The 24,697-nt window shown below is 39.5% G+C and overlaps 1 protein-coding gene across 5 annotated transcripts; it reads right to left on the bottom strand.

Annotated features, from left to right (window-relative positions):
* Positions 1 to 979: 979 nt before the first annotated feature.
* On the bottom strand, positions 980 to 22,594 carry LOC102307777 (interleukin-6 receptor subunit beta). 5 transcript variants are annotated; one of them, XM_014337843.2, is made up of 16 exons: positions 22,221 to 22,594; positions 16,745 to 17,017; positions 16,521 to 16,647; positions 16,244 to 16,413; positions 16,052 to 16,167; positions 14,321 to 14,347; positions 13,747 to 13,933; positions 12,679 to 12,761; positions 12,381 to 12,591; positions 12,074 to 12,238; positions 10,795 to 10,896; positions 8,609 to 8,752; positions 8,382 to 8,522; positions 4,331 to 4,415; positions 4,036 to 4,117; positions 980 to 1,946 (listed from the first exon to the last, which is right to left on the bottom strand). In XM_014337843.2, exons 1-16 carry the CDS (start codon positions 22,273 to 22,275, stop codon positions 1,536 to 1,538), a joined length of 2,379 nt encoding a protein of 792 aa, XP_014193329.1. In that variant the 5' UTR covers positions 22,276 to 22,594; the 3' UTR covers positions 980 to 1,535. The 5 variants fall into 5 exon arrangements, with proteins under 5 accessions (XP_014193329.1, XP_005935484.1, XP_014193330.1 ...); XM_005935422.3 differs by having other exon boundaries at positions 16,521 to 16,644; positions 22,221 to 22,593; XM_014337844.2 differs by lacking the exon at positions 16,745 to 17,017 and having other exon boundaries at positions 22,221 to 22,593.
* Positions 22,595 to 24,697: the final 2,103 nt, after the last annotated feature.

Raw genomic sequence — 24,697 nt, 5'->3', positions numbered from 1 at the left:
TCTTTCTGTCTTTATATTTCATACCTTTCTTTTAGTTTATTTTGACAGATTTACATGTCTTTGATTGATTATCTGTTTTAGCTGTGGGGTAGATATTACTTGGCTTAAAAAATACATATAATATCATGTATCGCTAGTATTTATTTTATTGCATGTTGTCTCATGTCGTTTGGCTCTGTTTTGAAAGGTTTTCAAAAATTTATTGGCAACTTCAGCAGATCTCTTTACATCAACCAGATAAAGTGAGACGTATGCAGTACAATAAACAGTGATAGAAATCCGTATGACACAGTGGATTGGACTTTCTTTTTACATCCAGAGCTACCTTAATTATTTGTGGCATAGACTCAAAGTGCTGGAAACATCCCTCTGAGATTTTGGTTCATATTGACATGATGTCATCACACAGCTGGTGCAAATTTGCCGACTGCATCAATGATGGAAATCCCCTGTAACACCACCTCCCAAAGCTGCTATTTTGGATTGAGTTCTGATGATTGTTGAGGCCATTTGAATACAGGGAACTCACTGTCATGTTGAAGAAATTAGTTTGAGATGATCTGAGCTTTGTGATTGAAAAATTTTCCCGCATAACCATACGCCAGCAGCAGCAGCAGCCTGCACCAAGACAGGATATATCCAATCCTGTTGTTTATGCCAAATTCATGGAGGAGGTGAGTGTACACCACACAACACCATAGAACACTGGTGTATGTGTGCATAATTTATCTTGAAATATTAACACATTTTTCCCTTTCACCAGTCTAACAGTGCATTAGTGGAAAATATAAGTGAGCTGGCTCACTTTCTTATGAATGTGTACTGTGGTTTCTCCAATTACACTCAGTGCCATGCACATTACAAAGCCTTGCTCACACTAATATATGGTTACATGCAGAATACTTCAAACATTTTGTCATCAAATAACAAAACAGGGTGTCAAGTACAACATTTATTCACTTTATTTCATACTTTTTTGTTTTTGTCTGTTTACAAGACATATGGCAGAGACGCTTCTGCGCGGTGAATATTTATCAACACAATAACAACATTTACATTTTAATGACTCCTCCAGTTTACAAATGACACAAAGCGATAAAGCAAAAAGAAATGCAGCGAGTCACACCTCAACAAACATCAAGCATATAATACATGGCTAAAATATTTACAACAAAATATCACAATACTATAATACAGACTGTACATAAAACCAGGATCAGTGTCATAGCAAAGCATGTCTAGAATGCTAAATCCTGGGAACACTATATCATATTTCCAGTGGTGATAACTCATATCCTTAAATCTTTTCATCTCTTCACATTAAATGAAACCTATTCTTGCTGTACGGCTGAATACATTGAGATGACCTAATAAAGCAGCTACTACATACACAAAAACGGTTAAACATGTTTGTATCCTGTTGTTCCACAGTGCTAGGCAACTTAATGACACACACACAGAGATATCAAACCATATCTATTTCTTTCACAGCTGACTGACCGCAAATCTATCTGCATCATTTACCTTCACTGCTCTCACCTCTTATGATCTTGTTCAATCATGTCTAATGTGACATATATGGTCTTAAGTAATGCCCTTTCTTGCTGTTTTACTGGCACGTGCTTACTCAGTTTTTCAGTCTCTGGGACAGGACTCTCCACAGAACTCTGACTTCGATAGGGGTTGGCTGTGCTGCTGTCTGAGGAAATTAATGCAGTGGATTCTCCAGGAGAGGGAGGCGTCTTTGCAGGTTCAACTGGACTTTCATCCTCCGTATAAAGACCAAGAGTCATTCCTGAGTTTGCGTAGTCCACTATGTATTCACTGGCTGTGTTAGTATCATAGCCTGTAACTAATGAAGGGGTAGATGTGCTCTGCGCTTTCTCTGGGTATACTGTATCACAGTGACTTTCAGATGGATTTCTGAATGGCTGGAAGCAGATTCCCTATGGATACAAACACACAGACAGAAGGGAGCCATAAAACAAAAAGCTAGGATGAATTACAGCAGCTTTTATATATTATCAAGACTCGGGCATGGATTGTTTCTGTAGTCAGTGAAAGCTAAACCCTACATAGACATGATAACTCAGGATAGAGGACCTCTGGAAGAGGAAAGATGTTAAAGGAGTCACAGTGCATGGACACATAAATGAGTTCAAGACAGACACTTCAAACTATGACAAAAAACATCTGTAAAACATCTGTGTGCCATTCCAGCAAGCAGGTTCAACAAACTCGGGAACAAAACATAAACTCTGAGTTGCTATAAACTCAGAGAGTTGAAACAGCCCTGATTATGTTCACCCTGAGTGAAGAAAGCATGCGTGAAAGAGGATAGCAATCATCGGTGAAGCTCTGATACCAGGATTCCCCATGGCAACAGGTAAATAAAGAGCAGCACATGAATGCTTATGAATCTGGACCGTGATAGCTATCATAAAAAAACATGAGGGGAGAAAAGGGTCATTTAAAATCCTCCAACTTGAATTGTTTTAATTGCTGAAGCTCGAATTCCACCAAATTTTACATTTGATTTTTAGATCAGATTTTTCAGTTGTAATCTGACAAATTACAGAAAATGAAAACTGAAGAAATGGAGCAAACACATAAGACAGTTTATTCATGGACCTGCGATATCCGTCAGCCCAGTAAGATTGATTTTGGAGATTATCATTGGGAGTAGTTGAGGAATTTATAGACATTGCACCTTACTAAATGTTGCTCAGTGTCATGTGACTGTATTTGACTGCATGACTATACTCAAACCTGAAGTGCCATCAGAACATATTAGAGCTCTCTGCAGTTATGCAAACATAGCATATCAGCACAAATATTCATGTGGGCTAATTTTACAGTCACCTTGGAGTCACTGAATAGAGTCAAATGTAAGTCCATCTTCCCCTAGAGATAAAGCTAAGCCCAGCTCTAAAGTTACACACTATGTATCGCACCATCATTGCATTGTAAACGTGCATATATGGATTTGGTAATACAAAAAATGTATGCATATTTTTATACTTGAGCCTAATCTGTCTTCACTGCTAGAACTGTGACTACAAAAATACAGAACACACCAAAAATACTTGTTCAGTCAAACTAATTTCATAATACTAATTTCTGACAAACTAAAGGGATTTTTGTGTCAACACAACCAGGCAAAGAAAGCCTGGTTGTGTTGAACTTCCTTTATAATATAGGCCTCAGGAAGTCTGGGGGGAAACTGTTTAAGATGATATTCAGAAAACCACTTTCAGGACAACTGAAAATACCAATTATTATTTTTTATTAATCCAGCCGCCAGATTTTGGTAGTTAACTTTTTGATTAAATCACAGAATCTTTTTTTCAGATCTCAGAAATTTGAGGTGAATGTGCAATGATCAAGAAAAAACATCTTAAACAGCTTTTTTCATTCAACACAACAAAGTCAGAGAGACTCAGTTTGCTGACACATGTGACAAGGTAAAACAGAAAACCCTCACACTGTAAAATGTGAAAGTAAATTACCGAGTAGTCACTTTAGCAGAAATATAGAATAACATTCAGCTTCTCTACAATTCAAGAAAGCACAAGCTGATGTATTTCTACCTTTTTTTGCTTGACAATGAAAAACCTACAATTTAATCATGCAACTTCTTCAGCAACATTAATGCAGATATAATGCATCCCACTGGACAGCCTCAGATAATAACACACATAGTGAAGTTAAAAACAAGCAGAGACACATGAGCACAAAGAAAATCTAGAAAACCCATGTGAACAGACACAACGACTGGACTATTTATACACCAAGGAGTGATTTGGGATTAGAAACGGGGAGAAAAACAGGACAGATGTGCACATAATCAAAACAGATGGTGGGGACAAAAATAAATCTGAAAAACTAAAAGAAGACAAATGAGAAAGCAAACTAACAAAGTAAAAATGAGAAGAGGAAACAATAACTCAAAAGCCTAAACTACATGTGAAAATATCACCGCCCCATCCCGTAAAATTCATCATTATAAATCAAGGGCCATGACATCCTCGTCACCTTTTGTTGACTTTGCGATGCCCAAACACCCACAGAGCTGAGGGCTGGATTTGGCACGGGCTTCTCCTGGAATTTCTTCCATCTAAACAAATAACACACATCATTAACACATCGTTAGGAAGAAATCTGTAGAAGTGTTTGGTGCCAAAAATGTAATCACAACATGACCACAAAGTCTTAACACATCAGAGCCTGTCTTCCACTATTGATGGCCTGGAAATGTTTTTGGTTCAGTGTTTGCATTCAAAAGGAGCTCATAACAAATCGTCAATAACAAAAAGAGACTGAAACTTACTGAACAGCAACGCATAATCCGAGAAATAACACCAGGAAGATGATAACGCTTCCAGCGACACTGAGTGGAGTAACAAGCCCTGGATCTGTTAAAGACATTTCAATTGATCATTGAGCACTTTGCAGAACAGACATTAAACACTCTTTAAAAAATCACTGACTGGATTTATACAGTTTTAAATAATTTGTATTACCACAGCAAAGAAAAGAAAAAGTTCATAACATTCGATTTAATTCAGATACTAGTCCAGTGAGTCATAACATTAGAGGTTAGGATCTTAGTTCTTAGCACGCAAACAAATATCTTAACACTGATCAACCGTCGGCTGGCAATCTGTCACAGTGTCTTCTCATGGTTGATAAATAGTTCCAAAGGGAGGTGAATCAACGTCAAGACGGCTTCAGGTACTTCTTGACTGTTATCTGGGTGACGTTCTACCCAGACAGACAAGTGTTTACCGCAAGGGTGGCTCAAACCTCTTCCTCTTGCCCTCCTTGCCCTAATGAGCCAATCAACTTCACACTCAAACACAGTCTCGGTCGTTGTGTCCTTGGGCAAGACACTTCACCTGTTGCCTACTGGTGGTGGTCAGAGGGCCCGGTGGCGCCAGTGTTCGGCAGCCCCCAGGGTGGCTGTGGCTACAATGTAGCTTGCCATCACCAGTGTGTGAATTGGTGGATGACTGGATATGTAAAGCGCTTTGGGGTCCTTAGGGACTAGTAAAGCGCTATACAAATACAGGCCATTTACCATTTACTTGCTTCTCACGATTTAAATTGGTGATATCAGCACCAGACATAGATCATTTGTACCATTTTAAGTGTACATAAAAATAAATGACTTTAAAGTGTTGTTTATAGTAACAAAATCAAGCTTCGGTAATACCAGTTTGTGTGCAGTCATGTAAAAAATAAAGGCAACTATAAGGTTTTGTATATCAGGACATAATAAAGCAAATATCTAATCCTTACAAGGTCTCGAAATTAGGTAAATATAACCCGAGATCAACAGCAGCTCGTGACATATAACACTGTGAAATGGTCTAAAAAAAGTGAAAATGAAGAAGCACTGTGTGAAAGACCGAGCATACCTCGTGACTCAGTAGCTCGTAGAACACATTTAGCAACACAAATGTAAAGTAATTGTTTTCGGTATGAATTTATCAGTCTCTCATGTCCAGTGTTGGGCAAAAAGTAATTAATTATAGTTACCAGTTACTTCTTCAAAAAAGTAACTGAGTTAGTAGCTGAGTTATAAGATTCTAAAAGTAATATGTTACTAGGAAAAGTAACTATTGCATTACTTTAAAAAATGTTTAACCTTCTGGGTCCAGAGTATAATTGGCCGTTTTTGACTACTTTTGATTTTACTGCTACAGTTCACCTTTAAAAACTATTTACTTTGCCTTGTTTGGTATCATTATTTTCAGCACAACCTCACATGTCTGAATCTACAGTTATGTTTTCATTTAGACAAACTGTAGTAACACAATAGATCTAAAATTAGACAAATAACATAAAATCCGAGTAGAAAAAGTTATATTTTTTACTGTAAAAACCATAAACATGTTTAATGAATCATATTTCATAACTTTAAATGCAAATATAAATTGATAATTTTAAAATCCTCTGCACAAGTTTTGCAGACAACAAAGTTATTTGCAGCCATTTACCTTTTACCTTTTTTTAAATAACCATTTCAAACTATTTAAATAACAATCAGGTGTTCTGCATTAAATAAGATGCCACACAAATTATTTGTTCCACTCCAAAAAATAATTTCTGTCCACTATAAAGGAGAACATCACAAGCCTGGTGTATCACTCCTATATACTGTAATCTGCCTTTGGTGGCTTTCTGACAGCACCTGTAACATTCAGCAGTCGCCTCATTGTTCCCGTCAACCCGCTGCATGACGTACTTCTCTAGAAGAATGTCTCAGGTTTGTAGCCCCAAAGGATACAGCCTCATTGTTTCTGCAGAGAGGTATATACTGTTTTTTTCTTCATTAAATTATATACTATAAATGCTTTACTGTTTTTTTCTTCATTAAATTATATACTATAAATGCTTTACTGTTTTGTTCTAGAGAAATCTCTCTGCAGAAACAATGAGGCTAAAAGTCATGACGTCAGTAATCATCAAGCGTTTAGAGGAAAATGCATTAAAATCAGACATGACTATGTCGTGGAAATCAGCACATTTCCTGTATCCTTTGGGGCAACAGACCTGAGTCACTTCCATTAGTAGTCTTAGTTATTCCGTATTGAGTTTTTTATATTCCCCATTTAGTTCCTTGAATATTACATTTCCCCTTGTGTCTGTGTCCTTCTGTGTCCCTCTTTGTGTGTCTGTGTTTATGTGGGTTGTGTGTGTCTTTGTGTCTGGTTTCCCATCCTTTTGTTTCATTTCATGTCTCCCCGCCTTTCATGTTTATCTTTGTTCCTCAGTCTGTCATCATTGTCATCACCATCGTTTCCTGTTTTATTGTGAAAATCTTGCATTCCCTCTTCAGTGTGTTTAGTTTTGCTTTCTCTCACTCGTCATGTCTAATTTGTCTTAGCTGTGTTCCCCATGTGTTTCCTGTTCCCTTGTCATTCCTTGCATATTAAAGCCCTCTGTTTCCCTCTGTCCAGCGTTCTTCCTCATTCCCCACCGTGTGTTCTGCCTACCTGCGTGTTTAATTTCATGTATATTCCAAATTTAGTTAGTTTTGTAGTACAGCCATCCAGCAATAAAACCGATAGAACTTTCTGAGTTCATTTTCACCTCCATGAGTCTGCATCTAGGGTCCATTCCTGCCTGCCTTACATGACCAGTTCATGACGCCACTTTGGTTTCATCCAAAGGACAGGAAGTCTCAGTTTGTTCGGGTGCAACTTTGCATGCCTAAGCTAACTGCCATGTGCAACTCTTCTAAACAAGCCATACTTGTTCATTTACCTAATTGCACTGTCTAATTGTACACTGCATTTTTGGATTACTTTGTTAAATAAATAATGGCACAGCATAATATGTCATGTTTTGTGGTTGCTTTAATGTTGCATTTACCCAATTTTAAGACCTGCTAACGACTGCGTTACTTGTATTATATCCTGATACAAAAAAACCTGAGCTGAAAGAGAGTGTACTTTCTTGTTACATGACTGCATGTGGAGATTCAAAACCACTTAATAACCAGAGTAGTTGTTGAGTTTTAGGTTTTTGGTTCAGTTTTTGCTGTTGTGCTGTGACCAATTTCGACCATGGCAATGCCCATGGTCATAGACTTGTAGCTAATATCACAATAGCAAAGTAAATCCTGCCACGCCTTTTTGTCTGTAAAAACAATTAATATTTTATGGAAAATAAATGATCCGTCATTAATTATTAAACTTTTTCTGCAGTTGTCAAGTCTGCCGTCAGCAAATAAGTGCTGTTGTGGGTCTCAGAGCAGTAAAACTGCAGCATCCTGTTTCTGACTTTCAGGAATGTTTCTATTTGTTTGCGTCCTTAGATACATGCCAAGGTAACTGCTGGAAAACACGAAGGCTTTGGATCGAGGCCATAAAGAGATTTTCTCTGAGGCTCATCAAATTTTAATATTTGGCACTGATGTCGGGATTAGGCTGTCATTACTGCTATGAGTCAGTTGAGCTGTGTTTGGTTAAAGCTCGACTGTAGGAAAACACAGGTTCATGACTGGTAACAACAGCCATTGAGTTATTTAACTCACGAATGTTTTGAGTGGATTTAAATATAAAGGTTGCTAAAAAACATAAAATAAATAAAACTACACAGACATTGAATGGACTAAACTAAGCAAAAACATTTTTTTGCTGTATTTTGTTCAATCCAGAAAACAAAATGAAAAAATAAAACTGTGTCACTATTGACTGAAATAACAATCTTTACTGGCCTGACATGCCAAAGCATGATTATTGTGCTGATGCATCTGTTGATTATTCACCAATTTAGTATCAGGGTGGTTTGGTGCACCAAACCAAAGATAATCCGCTCACAGGCTCATTCTGAATCATTCCTCTAAGTCAGAGCTCTTATAGACCCCTTACCAAATTTTGTGGTTGTAAATTTCTCATCACTGCTTGTTGATATTCCGGTCAGAGCCCTGGCATCGACATTGACGGTGTACTGGGTGTCTGGACTCAGATCTTTCAAAGAGACGTTCCTCGTTTTGTTATCCACAGTAACAGCTGGAAGAAACCCATTAAAGAATATGCTATGAATGTTGCGTTATATGAAAGTGTGCAAACTTTGCACAAGTGCGCTGCGTACTCACTGAGATACAGTACATCCTGCGTCTTGTAGTAGTTGACAGTATAGCTTTGAACAGCACCGCTGCATTCCTTCTGTGATTTCGTATTCCAGCTCACAAAGGCTTGTCGGTAGCTAGGCACAACTGTGATAGCAATGCTGTCTGGATCTGTAGGAGCGGCATGGGCAACATCAGCTTGGGACAGCATTTTAAAAAGTACTGTTTCAGAATGAGTCAAAAGTTTGGACACACCTTCTAATTTAATGAGTTTTCTTTATATTTACTACTTTCTACATCAGGGGTGTCCAACTCCAGGCCTTGAGAGCCGGTGTCCTGCAGGTTTTGGATGTGTACGTGATCCAACACAGCTGATTTAAAAGCCTATATGACCTCCTCAACATGACATAGTTCTCCAGAGGCCTGGTAATGAATTACTCATTTGATTCAGGTGTGTTGACCCAAGGTGAGATCTAAAACCTCCAGGACACCGGCCCTCTAGGCCTGGAGTTGCCTACCCCTATACATACTGAATACATCAAATATATGAAGCAAGCATTTATGGAATTATGTAGCAAAGAAAAAAATAATAAATAAATATGTCTTATATTTAAGATTCTTGAAAGTAGCCACCCTTTGCTTTGTTGACAGTGCTGCAAACCCTTGGCTTTCTCTCGATGAGCTACATGTTGTGGTCACCTGAAATGGTTTTCACTTCACAGGTGTGCCTCGTCAGGGTACATTTGTGGAATTTCTTGCTTTCTTAATGAGGTTGGGACCATCAGTTGGTTGGTTACTGCAGTTGTGCAAGAACCAACCAGCTAAGTAAAGAGAAACAAGAAATAGACGTGTCCCCCAAGTGCAGTCGCCTTAAACCATCAAGCGCTACGATGAAAGTGGCTCGCATGAGGACCGCCCAAGGAAAGGAAGACCAAGAGTCACCTCTGCTGCTGAGGATAAATTCATCCGAGTCACCAGCCTCAGAAATCGCAAGTTCACAGCCCCTCAGACTAGAGCCCAGATAAATACCACACAGAGTTCCAGTAGCAGACACATCTCTACATCAAGTGTTCAGCGGAGACTGTATGAATCAGGCCTTTGTGGTCAAATAGCTGCTAAGAAACCACAACTAAGGAAAAGCAACAAGCAAAAGAGATTTGTTTGGGCCAAAAAACACAAGGACATTAGACCAGTGGAAATCTGTGCTTTTATCTAATGAGTCCAAATTTGCGATCTTTGGTTCTACCATGTCTTCGTGTGATGCAGAAAAGGTAAACAGATGGTCTCTACATGCATGGTTCCCACCGTGAAACATGGAGGAGGTGTGATGGTGCGGGGGTGCTTTACTAGTGTCACTGTTAGGGATTTATTTTAAATAGAAGGCACACTGAACCAGCATGGCTACCACAGCATCCTGCAGCGACATGCCATCCCATCTAGTTTGCGTTTAGTTGGACCATCATTTATATTTTCAACAGGACAGTGACACCAAAACACACCTCCAGGCTGTGTAAAGGCTATTTGACCAAGAAGGAGAGTGATGGAGTGCTGCTCCCAATGGCCTGGCCTCCACAGTCACCTGACCTAAACCCAGTCGAGATGGTTTGGGATGAGATGGGCGCAGAGTGAAGGCAAAGGGGCCAACAAGTGCTCGGCATCTCTGAGAACTCCTTCAAGACTGTTAGAGAACCATTTGAGGAGACTACCTCACGAAGCTCATCGAGAAAATGCCAAGAGTGTGTGAAGCAGTAATCAAAACAAAGGTTGGCTAATTTGAAGAATCTAAAATATAAAACATTTTTTTAATCATTTCACATTCTTTTGTTTTCTACTAGTGCTGTCAGCGTTAATCTCGTTAAAATGACGTTAACGCCATAACCGCATTAACGCAAATCTCTGTTAGTGAGTTAACGCGTCTCGCCCCGTGTGAGGGCTGCACGGCGTCAACGCTTCAGCGCAGTTAGCTCGTTAATGCATTTGCGCCGTGCAGCCAGTCGGTTATGGGTTGCAGTTATGGCGTTAACGTCATTTTTAACGACATTAACGCTGACAGCACTATTTTCTCCATAATTCCATATGTGTTTATTCATAGTTTTGTTGCCTTCAGTGAGAACAATGTAAATAGTCATAAAAACAAGGAAAAATCATTAAATGATAAGGTGTGTCCAAACCTTTGTTGGTAGTGTATACATCCAAACATCTGAATTACTTACCTCCAAAACTGGAGCAAACATGAAGGACTTTTGTGCCCTGACCTGTCTTGTCATCAAAGAGGGGCGTTACTGTGATATTATATGGCTTTTTTTCCTGGAGGCCTGTAAGAGAGGGGGAAGACTAGTCTGAAAACTGATGACAGAGAACTATCAAGTGACTGTTACAGCATACTTGTTTAGCTTTTTAGCCACACAGCTCAACAGTGATTACGTGCATCCCTTAGAGGAGTTTTGTGCTGTTAGTGCCAAATTTGAATTTGTTCTATGCTTTATATGATGCCGCCTTTAGCTATGGTAATATTTTAGCTGGAAGCCTATCAAGAGTATAACTAAAGTACCAAAAGCTGTGTAATCTAAACATACCAAAGCTCCAAGTGCACCAAGTGAAGTGGTTCTTATGATCTGTTTATATGATGAAATGCTTCTTGGGATTAGTATCTATTATAATCTAGTATACGTTTCAGATTTTATATGTGTGCAACAATGGATAAGAATGATTTATTTGTTTTAACAGTTATGCTTATAATTAAATAGTTTAGGTCATCTGTTTCCTCATCTGAGGTTTGAAGGCATCCAAAGAGTTATGAGAGAAGATTTGAGAAGCCCTGAGATGACTACAGGGTTAGAAATGTAGAAGAAATAAAAGTGGGGACACTATGAAAGGCACTTGGGTGAGAACTGTGATAAACAAGAAAAAATTAAGTAATAGCTTCACAATAAGCAGCTTCCTAGCATAAGTAAACGCAGATGCTATTGAAGCAGACCTACAAAAACTAAATGGAAATGAAGAATACAAATACAGGATCTATTTCGGTGATTGTCCTTGTTTGTTAACCTTTGAAAAATAGTGTCTTTTCTAATACTTAAAAAAAACAAGAAACAGATTTTACCCGGTCCGTGGAACCAGACCTTCACAGAAACATTGTGAGTAAATCTATTTAGCCTGGCTGTTCCTCTGCTTGCTTAAACACAACTGAGCACAAAGAAACACCGCAAACTGCAACACATCTCAGGACACAGTTTTCAAGAAATAACTGTTTTTCTGTAGAATGTATAATGGATTACAGAGCAGCTTTTAACATCTATCTCACCCAGGCTATGCATAATTTGCTACACCCATGAACCAATGATGCTGGAAGATAAGACACAAATGGATCATGTCTTTGCCAATAAATCGGCATGACTCAGATTCCAGCCACAAGGCTCCCTTGGAATTTATTAAACATCCATCTATCAGCCTGTCATCAATTTACCGTTATCACACTGCTCTCTAACGTACCGCTGAGTGTTACATTCGTGTACTCGCTCTCTTTCCAGTGGTACTGACTTCCATCCTGGGTCCAGTCAATTTTATACCCACTGACTGGCTGAATAGGAGCCATCCAGCTGACCTTAATAACTTTGTCCTCAGATAAGGTCTGGATGTTGGTAACTTGAGGAAGGCCTGCCGATTAGATAAAGTGAAAGAAAAAAGAAGCAAATTGCTTGACAACACAGCAAAGCCTTTGTCCATTAAACTGAAGCAATCTGGTACATCAATAATAATTGCCCATTAAAAATGCTCAGTAAAAAGCATTTAAACTTACTCTCTCCAACGGCCGGAACATAAACTGACTTCACCACAAGAACTTCTTTATTCTGGAAGACTGTGAGATTTATTCTGTGTGCATCTTGGTTTACAACAACATCACAAGTTGTGTTGCCACAGAAGGTATAATTCCCTCCAGTCATGTGTTCACTGTCATGAGTTTGTTTTATGGTGTAATCAAATGTGCCTCCACAGTCTTTAGGAATACCCTGTGTGGATAATTTGAAGCTTGTCACATAAAAAATAGAACATACAGAAATCTGCTGTTTAAAGACACCAATGAGATATTTCCTTACCTTCCACATGACACGGACTTTTCTAAGTCCATTTTCTTCCAGTTCAGACACTTTTCTCCACAGGTGCAGGTTGACATGATTCTCTGTAAAAGGTCAAAATAAGAAAAACTATTTTACGCAGGCAGGAATATTATTATATTTGAAAACTGTCAACGGTTTTGGTCTGAAGCCAAGAAAGGAGAAAGCAGTGTGTCTGTTCACACGTTAAATAATATCCTGGAGCTCATGGTAACCGCTGCAAACAACTACGTGTTTACAGCGAATAATTCAATCATTCATCCACTTTGTGAACTGCCTCTCCAGTTCGGGGTCACGGAGGGAGCTGGAGCCTATCCAAGCTCTCTCGATGTGAGCTGCGGGGTACGTCAAAGACCGCAAGTCCATCGCAGTTCATTATTTTTAGTAATTCTGCTGCAGAAGTTGTAGACTGACCCTCATCTTCGTGTTACATGACATCGGTTCTCTGGAGGTATTTTTTTTTTTAAACACTACAGTCATATTACACAGCATAAAAGACTAAACTTTTGACTTTGTATTATCACATTCAAGTCCAAACCTGCAACTCAAAATGTTTCAGACTTCATTCCTTTAACATTCCTTGATAATGTTCCCTCTCAGGGCTTCAAACCTAAGGTGGCCCCTAGAGACTAAGCATGTACAAACTCCACAACACTTACAAATTCCAAAGCACAAAACACATGCAAACTCCAAAACACGTACAAAATCCAAAACACGTACAAAATAAAAAACACGTACAAAATAAAAAACACGTACAAAATAAAAAACACGTACAAACGCCAAAACACGTGCAAACTCCAAAACACATGCAAACTCCAAAACACATGCAAACTCCAAAACACGTACAAAATACAAAACACAGGCAAACTCCAAAACACAACGGAAGCGTTCCAGGACGCTAGGGGCAGTGTTGAGCTCGATTTGCAAAATAAACGGTTTGTTGCAAACACATGGGCTGTATCCCAATTCAAGGCTGTTGATTTTCTTTACTCATTTCAGAGATCTTGACCCCCCCCCCAATGTTCAGCACAAAGTTACACCCATGCTTACTGTTTAGTTTGGTCACATGTAGTTTTTCCTTGCTCCAGTCACTCCAGATGGCCTTCCCCAAAACACAGCGTACTGAAAAGCCGTAGGTAGTGCAGGAATCCACATTGTTGATCATGATGGACCCATTAGCTTCATCATTTAGTAGACAATATGGTCTTGTATTGTTTCCAGTCTCACTGTGGTCACACTAGGAGAAACAAACATTTCTTCTTAGGAACATCACTTCACTTCTAAAACATACTCAAAGCTTTTACCAACAGTCACTAAATTTATAGGGTGCATGTTTAAAAAGAATCAAGATTTATAAAGGTTTATTTTTTATTTTGTTGAATTGATTATCCAGGAAAAAAAATCCATGCAACAAGGAACTTTTTTGAAGTTGAGGAGTTTTAGATTTCTTTTTAAACAATTTATTACATTAAGTAAAATACTTTTCTTGCCAAATGTCACCACTATTTGCCAGAAGTCATCCTTTAGCTGAATGTCACTACCTGTGCAGCAAATGTGTTTTTATTTCTGCATTCCTCAAATACCGCAGAGATTAGAGGTTTGAGATAAGCCAGCTTTTCCTTACCTCGACAATTTCTCCTCCAGCTAAAACCTGGAAGTGAAACAAGTCCCCAGTTAGCCATGAAGGGTTAAATATTGCAAACATGTTGGCAGAAACAAAAAGAGCTTATATAGTGTCTACATTTTATTTCCCATTCCACAGCTTTATAGCAGTTTATACCATCTGCACTTTTGCATCTGATGACGCAAATACTGTTTATGACTAGATATATAATTTTTTTCTGGACAGAAATCTTTAGCTAAGGCACATATTGGGTACTATTTTAAAACATTATTGCTTAACCAACTAAATTAACTTTCACAAGACTCTAGGCAAAACTATTAACATGTGTATTAGAATTTCCTTTATTTATGTATTATTCACATTATTTACTTGGGTTTTAGCAGGTCTCAATGTCTCACACCTTATTCATGCCATTGAACAGCCATGTGATTTTATTTCAGGAAGTTGGGAGGAAGCAGACAATTCCACAGGAAGAGTCTTTTGTTTTCAACCACTGTATCAGGTAGCAAGGGAGTGTAAACAGCTGTGCACTGCCTTTTGTTTCTGTAGAAGGTATTTAAACCCAGGGCTGTTCTGGGTTCAGGAGAGACTCTGCTGGTCATTTGCCCCGCGATGGCTGCTCCCACCAAGCTTGGGTTTTTTGTTCTTTTTGATTAAAGGATGCCAGCTACGCTCACCGTTTGTCTGCGGGGTTTATTAAGTTAAACTTCCACAACACATGAGATGAAATAAGTACAGCCCAGGATTTAATAGCTTGTAGAACAAACTTTAACAGCAACAAATCGAAGTAGCCATTTTCTGTTTGACTTCATCAGTCTCTCACATGCTTCTCACATTCCTTCACTGAGGTTTGTGGGAATTTGTCTCGTAATGTCCCGCCGCAGCATTTCAGTCAGATGGACTGGACATTGAGTGGGTCATTGCAACAGCTTTATTAATTTCTTTTTCAGAGAAATTCAGCCATTCTTGTGTAGCTCTGCTGCTGTCCTTGGGATCACTGTCCGGTTGCACATGCCCGGTTCCAGCAAAGCTTGAACTATCAGATATACTCGTCCCATCTGACTCTAGAACACTTGCAGAGGAGTTCATAGTTGACTCAATGACTACAAGGGGCCCAGGTCCTGTGACAGCTGCTATGAGCTGTTTGTGCTGATATGTTGTGTTTGGTGGTCGTGTGCATTATGGCCAAACATTTCTGTGCTGCTATGTTCCTTTTAGAGAGAAGAGGCTTTCTCTTGGCATCCCTTCCAAACAAGTCTTACTTGTTCAGTCGTTTTCTAATTTTGCTGTCATTAAGTTTAAAATTTCACATGCTAACTGACTCCTGAAGAGTCCTTTCAAAGTTTGACCTGGAGGCGAATTTACTTGGAAATTAATTCCTAGACAGACTGTCTGATTATGTTAGTGCTAGTTACACTTTCTCATCAGTTAATCTAGTGCATTTGCATAGCAGCATCAAGCTGCTGCTTACTCTCTTAATTCCAGTGGGAGAATTGTTTTTTGACATGACTGTAGATCGAGATGACACATTTTTTGGGACTTCCTTTTTATTTTGTCTTCCTGGAAATCTGTTTATGTAACTTGCTAATTAATGTATGAAAATGACGTAACTTGTGGTCATCGTCATTGAAACTGTTGTGTTTCATTCAGCATTTTTATGGCAGTGTCGTAACTAATTCTTGTTATTGTTTCAAAGTGAGCAGCTGTGCATGTAATGAAAGAGCAACGTACCTTCCTGCATTTGACTTCACAGCGACCCGGCTCTAACGGAGAAAGTCGTCGCCATTTAACTGAGAGCGAACCTGCAGAGTCAGCCACCTCTAGGTCCTTTGGGGGAAGACTTTTACCTGAGTAGCAGACATTTCAACATCATCAAAAACATTCATAAATATAGTTCTATGCAATGTAATCCATGTCACTTACTTATGTCATGTAGCGCAAATGTACGAGGCTCAGAGGAAACATTCCAGTGATGAGTTGTGGCTTTCACGGTAACAGTGATGTTGTCATCTCGAAGTGTGAATAGTTCTGTGAGTGTGCATGTTGTTTTCTTTGAGTGGCATTGTAAAATTTCCTTTTGTTTATGAAAAACACTGAAGGAAAGAAAAATCTATTAAATAATTTAAGAAGCATTAAAACAGAGGGAAAAAAAAATCTACATTCATTGTTATACACAAGAGAAAGAAAATACAAAACTTACCTCTCTACGGCATAGTTCACTGGGGGATTCATGTGATGCTCCCATGTGCATGTGAGGCTGTCTAAGCCACCGCTTTCCTCTTGATTAAGCTTATAATGGACACATGAAATATTTCTGGGTTTTGCTGCTGAAGAGAAATTAAGTTATTAATGTCCTACATTTCCCTTTAATGCAGGAATGCTCAACTATATTTATGTTGGTAATGGAAGAAAATGACTTCTTACAGTACGTTTCTATAATGGTGCCTCCAATGACTTGCTGAGTATCTGCAGTATAGCACTGCAATGTCGCACGAGGGTGAGTGAAATTTCTGAGTGACAAGACTGTGTGTGTGCGGTTCAACATGCTGGACAGGCTATCATCAATGCGATCGTTGTTCAGTTTCCAGTAGATTTTGCTCGTGCCATCGCACGCGCTCTGACATGTTATCGTGATGTTCTCTCCCGCTTTGATGTATAGATCTTTAGGGTAAACACTGCAGGTGTTGCTGTTGGGGCCTGGAGGAAATGATCATTTTAATTAAGGTAATTGAAAAAACTCTTTTGTCTCTGTAGCAAAAACTGAAGCCGGCAGATGGATTGCTTAGGTTATCAGATGCATAGAAACAGGGAAAACAGCTGGCTCACAGAAAGCACTAAAGCATAGGAAAAAAGCGCTTGCATGAATGGGTGTCTTGGTCTCGTCCGTGCCCACTCCGGGTCAGGGACCAGACCCTGCCCCAAGTGGAGGAGTTTAAGTATCTCGGGGTCTTGTTCACGAGTGATGGGAGAAGGGAGCGGGAGATCGATAGACAGATTGGTGCAGCGGCTGCAGTGATGTGGACACTGTACCGGCCTGTTGTGATGAAGAGAGAGCTGAGTGTAAAAGCGAAGCTCTCAATTTACCGGTTGATCTACGTCCCTACCCTCACCTATGGTCACGAGCTGTAGGTAGTGACCAAAAGAACGAGATTGCGAATACAAGCGGTGGAAATGGGTTTCCTCCGAAGGGTGGCTGGCCTCTCCCTTAGAGATAGGGTGAGAAGTTCGGCCATTCGAGAGGGGCTCAGAGTAGAGCCGCTGCTCCTCCACATCGAAAGGAACCAGTTGAGGTGTTTCGGGCATCTGAGAAGGATGCCTCCTGGGCACCTCCTGGGTGATGTGTTCCAGGCATGTCCCACTGGGAGGAGACCCCCGGGGCAGACCCAGGACACGCTGGAGAGATTATATCTCTCGGCTGGCCTGGGAACGCCTTGGTGTTCCTCCGGGTAAGCTGGAGGAGGTGGTTGGGGAGAGGGAGGTCTGGGCTTCTCTGCTTGGGCTGCTGGCCCCACGACCCGGCCCCGGATAAGCGGAAGAAAATGGATGGATGGATGAATGGGTGTGAACGGGTGACTGAGGCATGTCGTAGAGTGCTCAGGTAGAGTAGAAAAAACGATCTATAAGGACCACTTCATTTTATTCTTTTTATTTCCTCCAGCACTCAACTTCTAAATTCTTCTTCTCTGATTATGTCTCATTGAGTCCATGTGTCTTGGTTTTATCTAACTCATCATCTTTTCTTACCCCTTTCCTCACCTGTGTCCCCGTGTCTGTCTGGTCTCTCAGTGTTTGCTCACCTTTCTGTCATTGTGTCAAGCCTGCGCATTTGTGCTTTGTTTTTTCCTGTTTTATTTTGGTGTCTGTTCTTACTTGTATCTTGTGTGTAGTTCTATTTCCTTTGTCAGTTGTAATGAGCCTCAGCTGTGATCCCACCTGTTTCCCTTCCCTTCATTATTCTGTGTGAATATATATTGTCTCAGTTCTTCCTCTTGGCTGTGTCCTTGCTTCTTGTTGATTTTCCCTCTTTAAAGAGTGTATTTCTTATTTTTTAACCTGCATTATTTTGTGGTTAGTTGAAGTTCAGCAATAAAGCTGCTTGTTAGTTTTAACCCTTGTTTCTGAGTGCTACATTTTGGTCTGACTCCTTACTGCAACAATACCAGCCTCGACTGTTTGTTCACTTTTTTTGTATTTAGCCCACACTTCCTCTTGTACAGAGGGTTTTTTTTACACTTGGGTTGGGTCATAGTCTGCTACTCTGAGAATACGAGGTTCTTCTTACCCAGCTTCCTTTCTTTTTCTTGAACCAATTCTCATTTCTTCATATTTTTGCTTCCAGGAAATCAGACTTTCTTGTCATTTTTCTTAAAAAAAAAAAAGGAATAGTTCTCTAGGTTTTTGGAAAGTCTTAAAAACACAGTCTGACAGGCATAAAATAGGATTTTGCATCAACCAGTTGGTTCCCAAAGAGCGAATTAGTCGAAACCTCTGCATATGTCAGCATAGTGTGCAGTGTGTCCTTAAAAGTAACTGAGGAAAAAAGAAGAAGTGGCAAGCAGTAAAAAAGATACTCTGCAGCAAATGATCACATGAACGTGTCCTCAAGAAAGAGGAAAAAAGTTAACAAAAACCTGAAAAATAACCTGAGATGTGAACCCAAACACAGAAAAGTTCCACTAAATTTTGATCCACCATGAAGTATCATCTGGAAAGCACCTGACTGGAAATGGCTTCATTATTTAACCTGACAATAATCCCAAATACACCAATGCAGTGAAAGCATACCAGGATATAAAAAACACACAATGTAGCACTTTCATTCATGGATCTGCCTCAACTTTATCGAGCAGTGTGGGATCATCTTGACACAGAACAGAACAAAAAGGCAGCCGGCATCCAAAGGAGAGCTTTGAATTTTCTTCAAGGAGCCTGGAGAATTATTCCTAAAAGTTTGGGCTGTGCTGAAAAATAAAGGTGGTCATACCAAATATTGACTTTTAAGCTTGTTATTTCCCCATTTTCTCAAGAAAATATAAATAAATGAGGAGTGGCTTGAGACTTTTGCTCACCTAACTGTAATCTAATCCCACTTCTTAGTCCAACACAATTTTAAATCAGCAGAAAAATCCGTGCAAACTGGAGACTGAATGTGATACAAGAGAAAGTTTTGTTAATTAGCCTTTGCATCTTATGCAAAGATTTAAATGTAATAAAGTCACGATCGCTAAAAATGTTAAAACATTAATCTATAGCATTCGAAATGCAAAAATAACCAGTGTAACATCCAGAATAATGCAAAGCTATCAAGAAAAATCTTTTTCTTATTCTTGCTGTTCTTGCACTGTTTGCTGCAACGTAGAAGTTTCGCAACTGAGATGAATGAGTCAATCAAGTATGTCAGCAGCCTAAAATGAATACGATATGATACACAAGACTTTCTTTGATGACTCGTTCTGTAATTTCATCAAAGCTACACCATAACACCGTCCATGCCCAGGTTAGTTTTCTTACCTGGAAAAACTCATCATGCTTATTCCATCCTTTAATGCGATGACTTTATAGCTTGCTCGCAACTTTACTTAATTTGGCATGCTTGTGCAAGTTTTAGCTGTAACAGGTTCGTTCCATGTAACATTTAAAGCTTATTTTTTGATGACCAGAAGTTTCCATTTTAGACAGCCAGCGTTGAATCAGGTAGTTTTTGTTTTGTTTTTGTTTTTTTAATGAGTCTTAACTGTGATCATCCTGAAAAGCTCGATCATCAATCAGCAGGATGGACATATCTTCAGTATTTTAAACAGTTTTTACTGCCATGTCTGTGTTAACTGGAGGCATTCTGATGAGTTACAGCAGGAAAATCCCAGGTGCTAGCTACAGTAGGACAAGCAGCATAGCAGGCCAGTAATGCCATAACCCTGGAAACAATAACACTTAATTGAAATGCAATAGCTTACGCTTTGAAAACCTACCCATGATCCACTTCTCAACAGACGTTTGTGAAAAATGAATTTTTGCTTGTTTTTATGTAGACTAAGCCTTACGTCCTTAGAGAAGCTTATAGTTATTTTTAAAAAAAAGATTATTGTTTGGGCACTGAGAGTAGAGAATAGACAGAGTCTGGGGTGGTCCAAGGCCCAATCACAATCAGTGACTTGAATAATGTAAATCTAGAAGCCTGTGAACCTTTATTTAGATCAGAAAGCAGTTTAGTCAGATTCCCACAATGTCTCATTTCAAGTTCCTACGCCTGATCCTCATCCTTGCATCTGTAACATACTGCAGAATGCCTCAGGGGGAATTCATGGAAAGTATGCTATCAATTCACAATACTTTCTGTTAGTGCTCACTAACAGTTTCAGGTTTAAAGCTTATTATGTGAAGCAGCCACAGAAAGATTTTAACGGTACATGAGCTCTTTGAGATTCATTATTACAAATAATAGCATCGTGACGATCTGACACGACCCTGAGTCTGCTATGTAAACAAGATGACATGCTCCAAACAGCATCAACTCTTACACCGTCATCAATTAAAAAGAAAAATTTCTGAGAAATTTCTGTGAAAACTACGATCGCTGGTGCTCTGACTCACATTTAGTGACTGAACAATAACAAACTAAATCTTCAAAATTCCTCTGAACAGTTGTGATGTCTGAAACGTGTATTGCACTGCATTTGGTTTGAATCAAGCTGCTTTTCTCATGCTTAGCACCATATGTACCCTGTTCCCTGACTTCCAAGAGGTCAGTGCCCCCTGTGGTGGCATGACAGAGACACGACCTTAACATTACTTACTGTACAATATAAAGCGCCTTGAGGCGACTGTTGTTGTGATTTGGCGCTATATAAATAAAATTGAATTGAATCGAATTGAAACATTAACAAATAATTTCATAGTTTTATAAAACTGGTGAAGAATATTACGCCTGAGTTAATACATATTTTACCTTTGATTCATGGTGTTTGAGTCCCATGAATCAATGAGACTATCGGAGGTCTCCCTGGCCCTTTGGAGGTACCTCACCCTCAAGTTGGGAAAACATGTATAAAGACTTGTTAATAATGTAGTTTGTAATGTAGTTTGGATAGTTTAGATTATTTAGCACATTTCTCCTGATAAAACTGTTACACTGAAGAAGGATGGTCTATTTTTACAATATTTAATTGTTGTGTTGTTACTTTAACTTATCTAAAAAGGACAATGCGATCATCTGTTATAAGGAAAAGCAACAGACCATTAGAGGAGTTCCCAGAATAGGTGTAACCTTGTACAAGTTAGAAAGGAAAAGCACTGTAACTTTTCAATCTGATTAGATTTGTTATTGCATAAGTTTATTTTTTTTTCTCTTCTAGTCCTCATGGAAAATATTTAGACAAGCAGGGACACTTCCATGTAGAATATTTGTTGATTTTCAGTAATCGGAGAAGGATTGTCAGACATTTCATCAGGTTCTGTTCACTTTGGTTAAAAAATGAGGTGTTTTATTAAATCAATGGAGCCACATATGGTTACCACCTGTCCGGATCTTTGCTTTTAGAAGAAAAACGAGTCATTCTTAGTAATGCATACTTAAACAGAAATAACACCATTCAAAGCAAAACTCTGATACAGTTAAAAAGTTTAGGATTCTGATCTTATTTCAGATCATAATTATTTAAAATGCTGGAGGTTATTATTCTTTCAAAGTGAGAATATTTGTAGGTAAATTTGGGTCTTTATTTATTTCAAATAAAGCACACATGCAAGAGTAGCTACCCTTCATTACTGAAAGTAGAACAAAAAATGGGCATTTCCCATAAAGCCCAGAACTGAGTTTTATTGCTCAGCATATCTGGAAATCCCTTTAATACTTATTTTGTTTTCCAACTATGCGACGCATAAAATGCTAAAATTGACTTACCAGCACGAATGGATGAGATTCCAGCCAGGATAAATACAAGTTGGAAAGTGTACATCTTTTTATCCTGTAATCAGACCTCAGACAAATCCGCTGTTCAAATGCATTTAGAGCTGACAGTTATTCCGCTGAGCAACACAGAAGCACTCCAACGGCTTCAACCGAGGCTGTTATGATAGACGGCACCCGACCCTCCGCCACATTTTCCTAACTAACGCTTTATTTCAGCCATCATGTAACAGGAACTGAAGCAAACCCTGAACTGAACAGGAGGTATTACCCAACTGGAAAGACAGAGAGAAAAAGAGGAAGTGAAGTAACTCCTCAACCGCCTTCAAACTTTGATTATTTCAGTCTGTTATTATCTCGGCGACGTGAAAGGGAGCTCATTTAAATACCTCCCCGCTCCGGAGACTCGCGAACCACACGTGACTGCCGGTAAATCAGTTCGTATAATCTGGCGCACAGCCAATAGCAGCAGAGCACTTTATGACCTGGACATCAGCAACATTCTCAAAAGCAGAGTTAATTGAGTTTTTTCTCTCTCATTAGTTTTTTATTGAGTTTTGTTTCAGTTTCCAGGCTTGTGTCTGTCGGGCAGACTGTGGTGTTTAAAGGACGCTCAGTTGGTACTAAGGGTTTATGTCTGTGAAGGTTCTCAGTCATCCAGGTCATCGTAGTCAAAGGAGCTTGCAAAGAAAAGCGTCTGGACTTCTTTAAGTTGCTTGAAGACGTTTCACCTCTCATCCGAGAAGCTTCTTCAGTTCTAAGGTCAAATGGTGGAGAGTCCCAGATATAAACCTAGTGGGAGTAACCCCCCACAGAGGGACAAAAGGACCCCCTGATGATCCTCTAATCGCCTGAGCCAAGGTGGGAAACTGGGCGTGGGTCCCAATCAGCCAGAGTTTCGGGTGTGTTCATTGTGAAACCTGGCCCCACCTTATCATGCGAATTCCTGAGCTCAGATGGCCCAGGATGTGAGTGGGCGTTAAGGCGTCTGGGAAGGGATCTCAAAACTGGATTATAGATGGCAGAGAGTTGGTGTCGTAAACCCCCGCCTCTGTTCAAAGATGGTCGCTCACAGTGGACCTAGATGGCTTCTTTCACTCCTCTTTCAAACCATCTCTCTCTGTCCAAAATGTGAACATTGGCATCCTCAAAAGAGTGTCCTTTATCCTTTAGATGCAGATGGACTGCTGAGTCTTGTCCTGTTTATCTAAAGGATAAAGGACACTCTTTCGAGGATGCCAATGTTCACACCTTAGACAGAATGCAAGTCCACAGGCCTAATACAGGAAGTCACACAACCATTCACAAGTATTGCTAATTTAGAATCACAGTTTAAACTAACAGGCAGGTCTGGGTTCTTGCTAAAATGAGTACATACTAACAACTACTACACAGTGTGCACCACTGCATGTGAAAATACCAAATCTGAAACATCAAAGAGCTTAAGTGTGGACAGACTGACATCGACATTCTGAACAAAGACCTTCTATAATCTGTAATGTCTCCAACATATCTTAAGCCTCAGTTAAACATGTTATTTGAAATGATAAAAGTACCTCAAATATTCAAGAGTGACATGTAGGCAATGTTGCCTGCTCCCTGAGTTTTATGGGTAACAGACTGAAAAATGTTGTTTTTAGGCCTCACGTGTCACTCTGTTCATCCTTACACTCCTGAAATATGTTGGTTAGATTACCATGAACCATGTTGATAGTATTTGCGGAACTGCCCTGCAAACAAATACATTTCTGATGCTGTTGCCACATCAAGGGACACCAAGTGGTGACACTGTGACAACATTGCTCTGTGGCTGCAAAAACACCAGACTACACATAGACTTTTCTGCAGTCACACTATGTAATACGCATTTGTTTTTTAAACTAACATGTATCATATCAAAGTTGTGGTAATTTTCTTTTAGTATAACTTTATCAACAATACTTTTGTTAGAACATGAATGTAATTTATTCCCAACATTGACAGAGGCAGCCACTTTTATGTTAATGTTAAATGACTTGAAACTTTAAGTAGACCCAAGAGACAATAGTGTCATGATCCTGGGCCATGTTGGCCCAGTACTCTTAGTTTCATGTATTTTTGTATTTTGTTCCTTATTTAGGCCATGCTTCCTGGGTTGCCCTGTTACGTTGTTCCCTAAATGTTTTCCCCTTGTGACTCTTACCCCTTGTGCGCCCCTCTGTGTATTTGTGAGCCCTCGTCTCTCCTTGTGTTTTATTCCATGTTTTCCCCAGCCCGTTATGTCTGTGTTCTCCCCGTGCTCTCTCCTCCTGTCTGAACCTCTGTACTTCCTGTTTTACTTTGCCCGTCTCCTGTCAGTGTTGCGTTCACTCCTGCCGTGTCTTGTTATGATTATCAGTGTCACCTGTGTTCCCCGTGTGCTCCCACTTCCCTCGCTAACCCTCTGTGTATTTATGTCTGCGTCTCCCTCAGTTCTGTGTCGCGTTCTCCCT

Source organism: Haplochromis burtoni, unplaced genomic scaffold (genome assembly GCF_018398535.1).
Source record: "Haplochromis burtoni strain Fernald_Lab_line unplaced genomic scaffold, NCSU_Asbu1 Contig_92, whole genome shotgun sequence".
In the NCBI taxonomy this organism is placed as follows: Eukaryota; Metazoa; Chordata; class Actinopteri; order Cichliformes; family Cichlidae; genus Haplochromis; species Haplochromis burtoni.
Note: the sequence above shows the minus strand (reverse complement) of the source record. Positions and strands in the feature narration are given on the sequence as shown.

Bases quoted from the DNA above. Each gene is read 5' to 3' on its own strand.
- LOC102307777 (XM_014337843.2), bottom strand. From the start codon at position 22,275: ATGTACACTTTCCAACTTGTATTTATCCTGGCTGGAATCTCATCCATT. The intron at 16,168-16,243 runs GTAAGTGACATG...TCTGCTACTCAG, and splicing joins ATTTGCGCTACATGACATAA to GTAAAAGTCTTCCCCCAAAG. The intron at 4,118-4,330 runs GTAAGTTTCAGT...TTATTTGTTTAG, and splicing joins GGATTATGCGTTGCTGTTCA to ATGGAAGAAATTCCAGGAGA.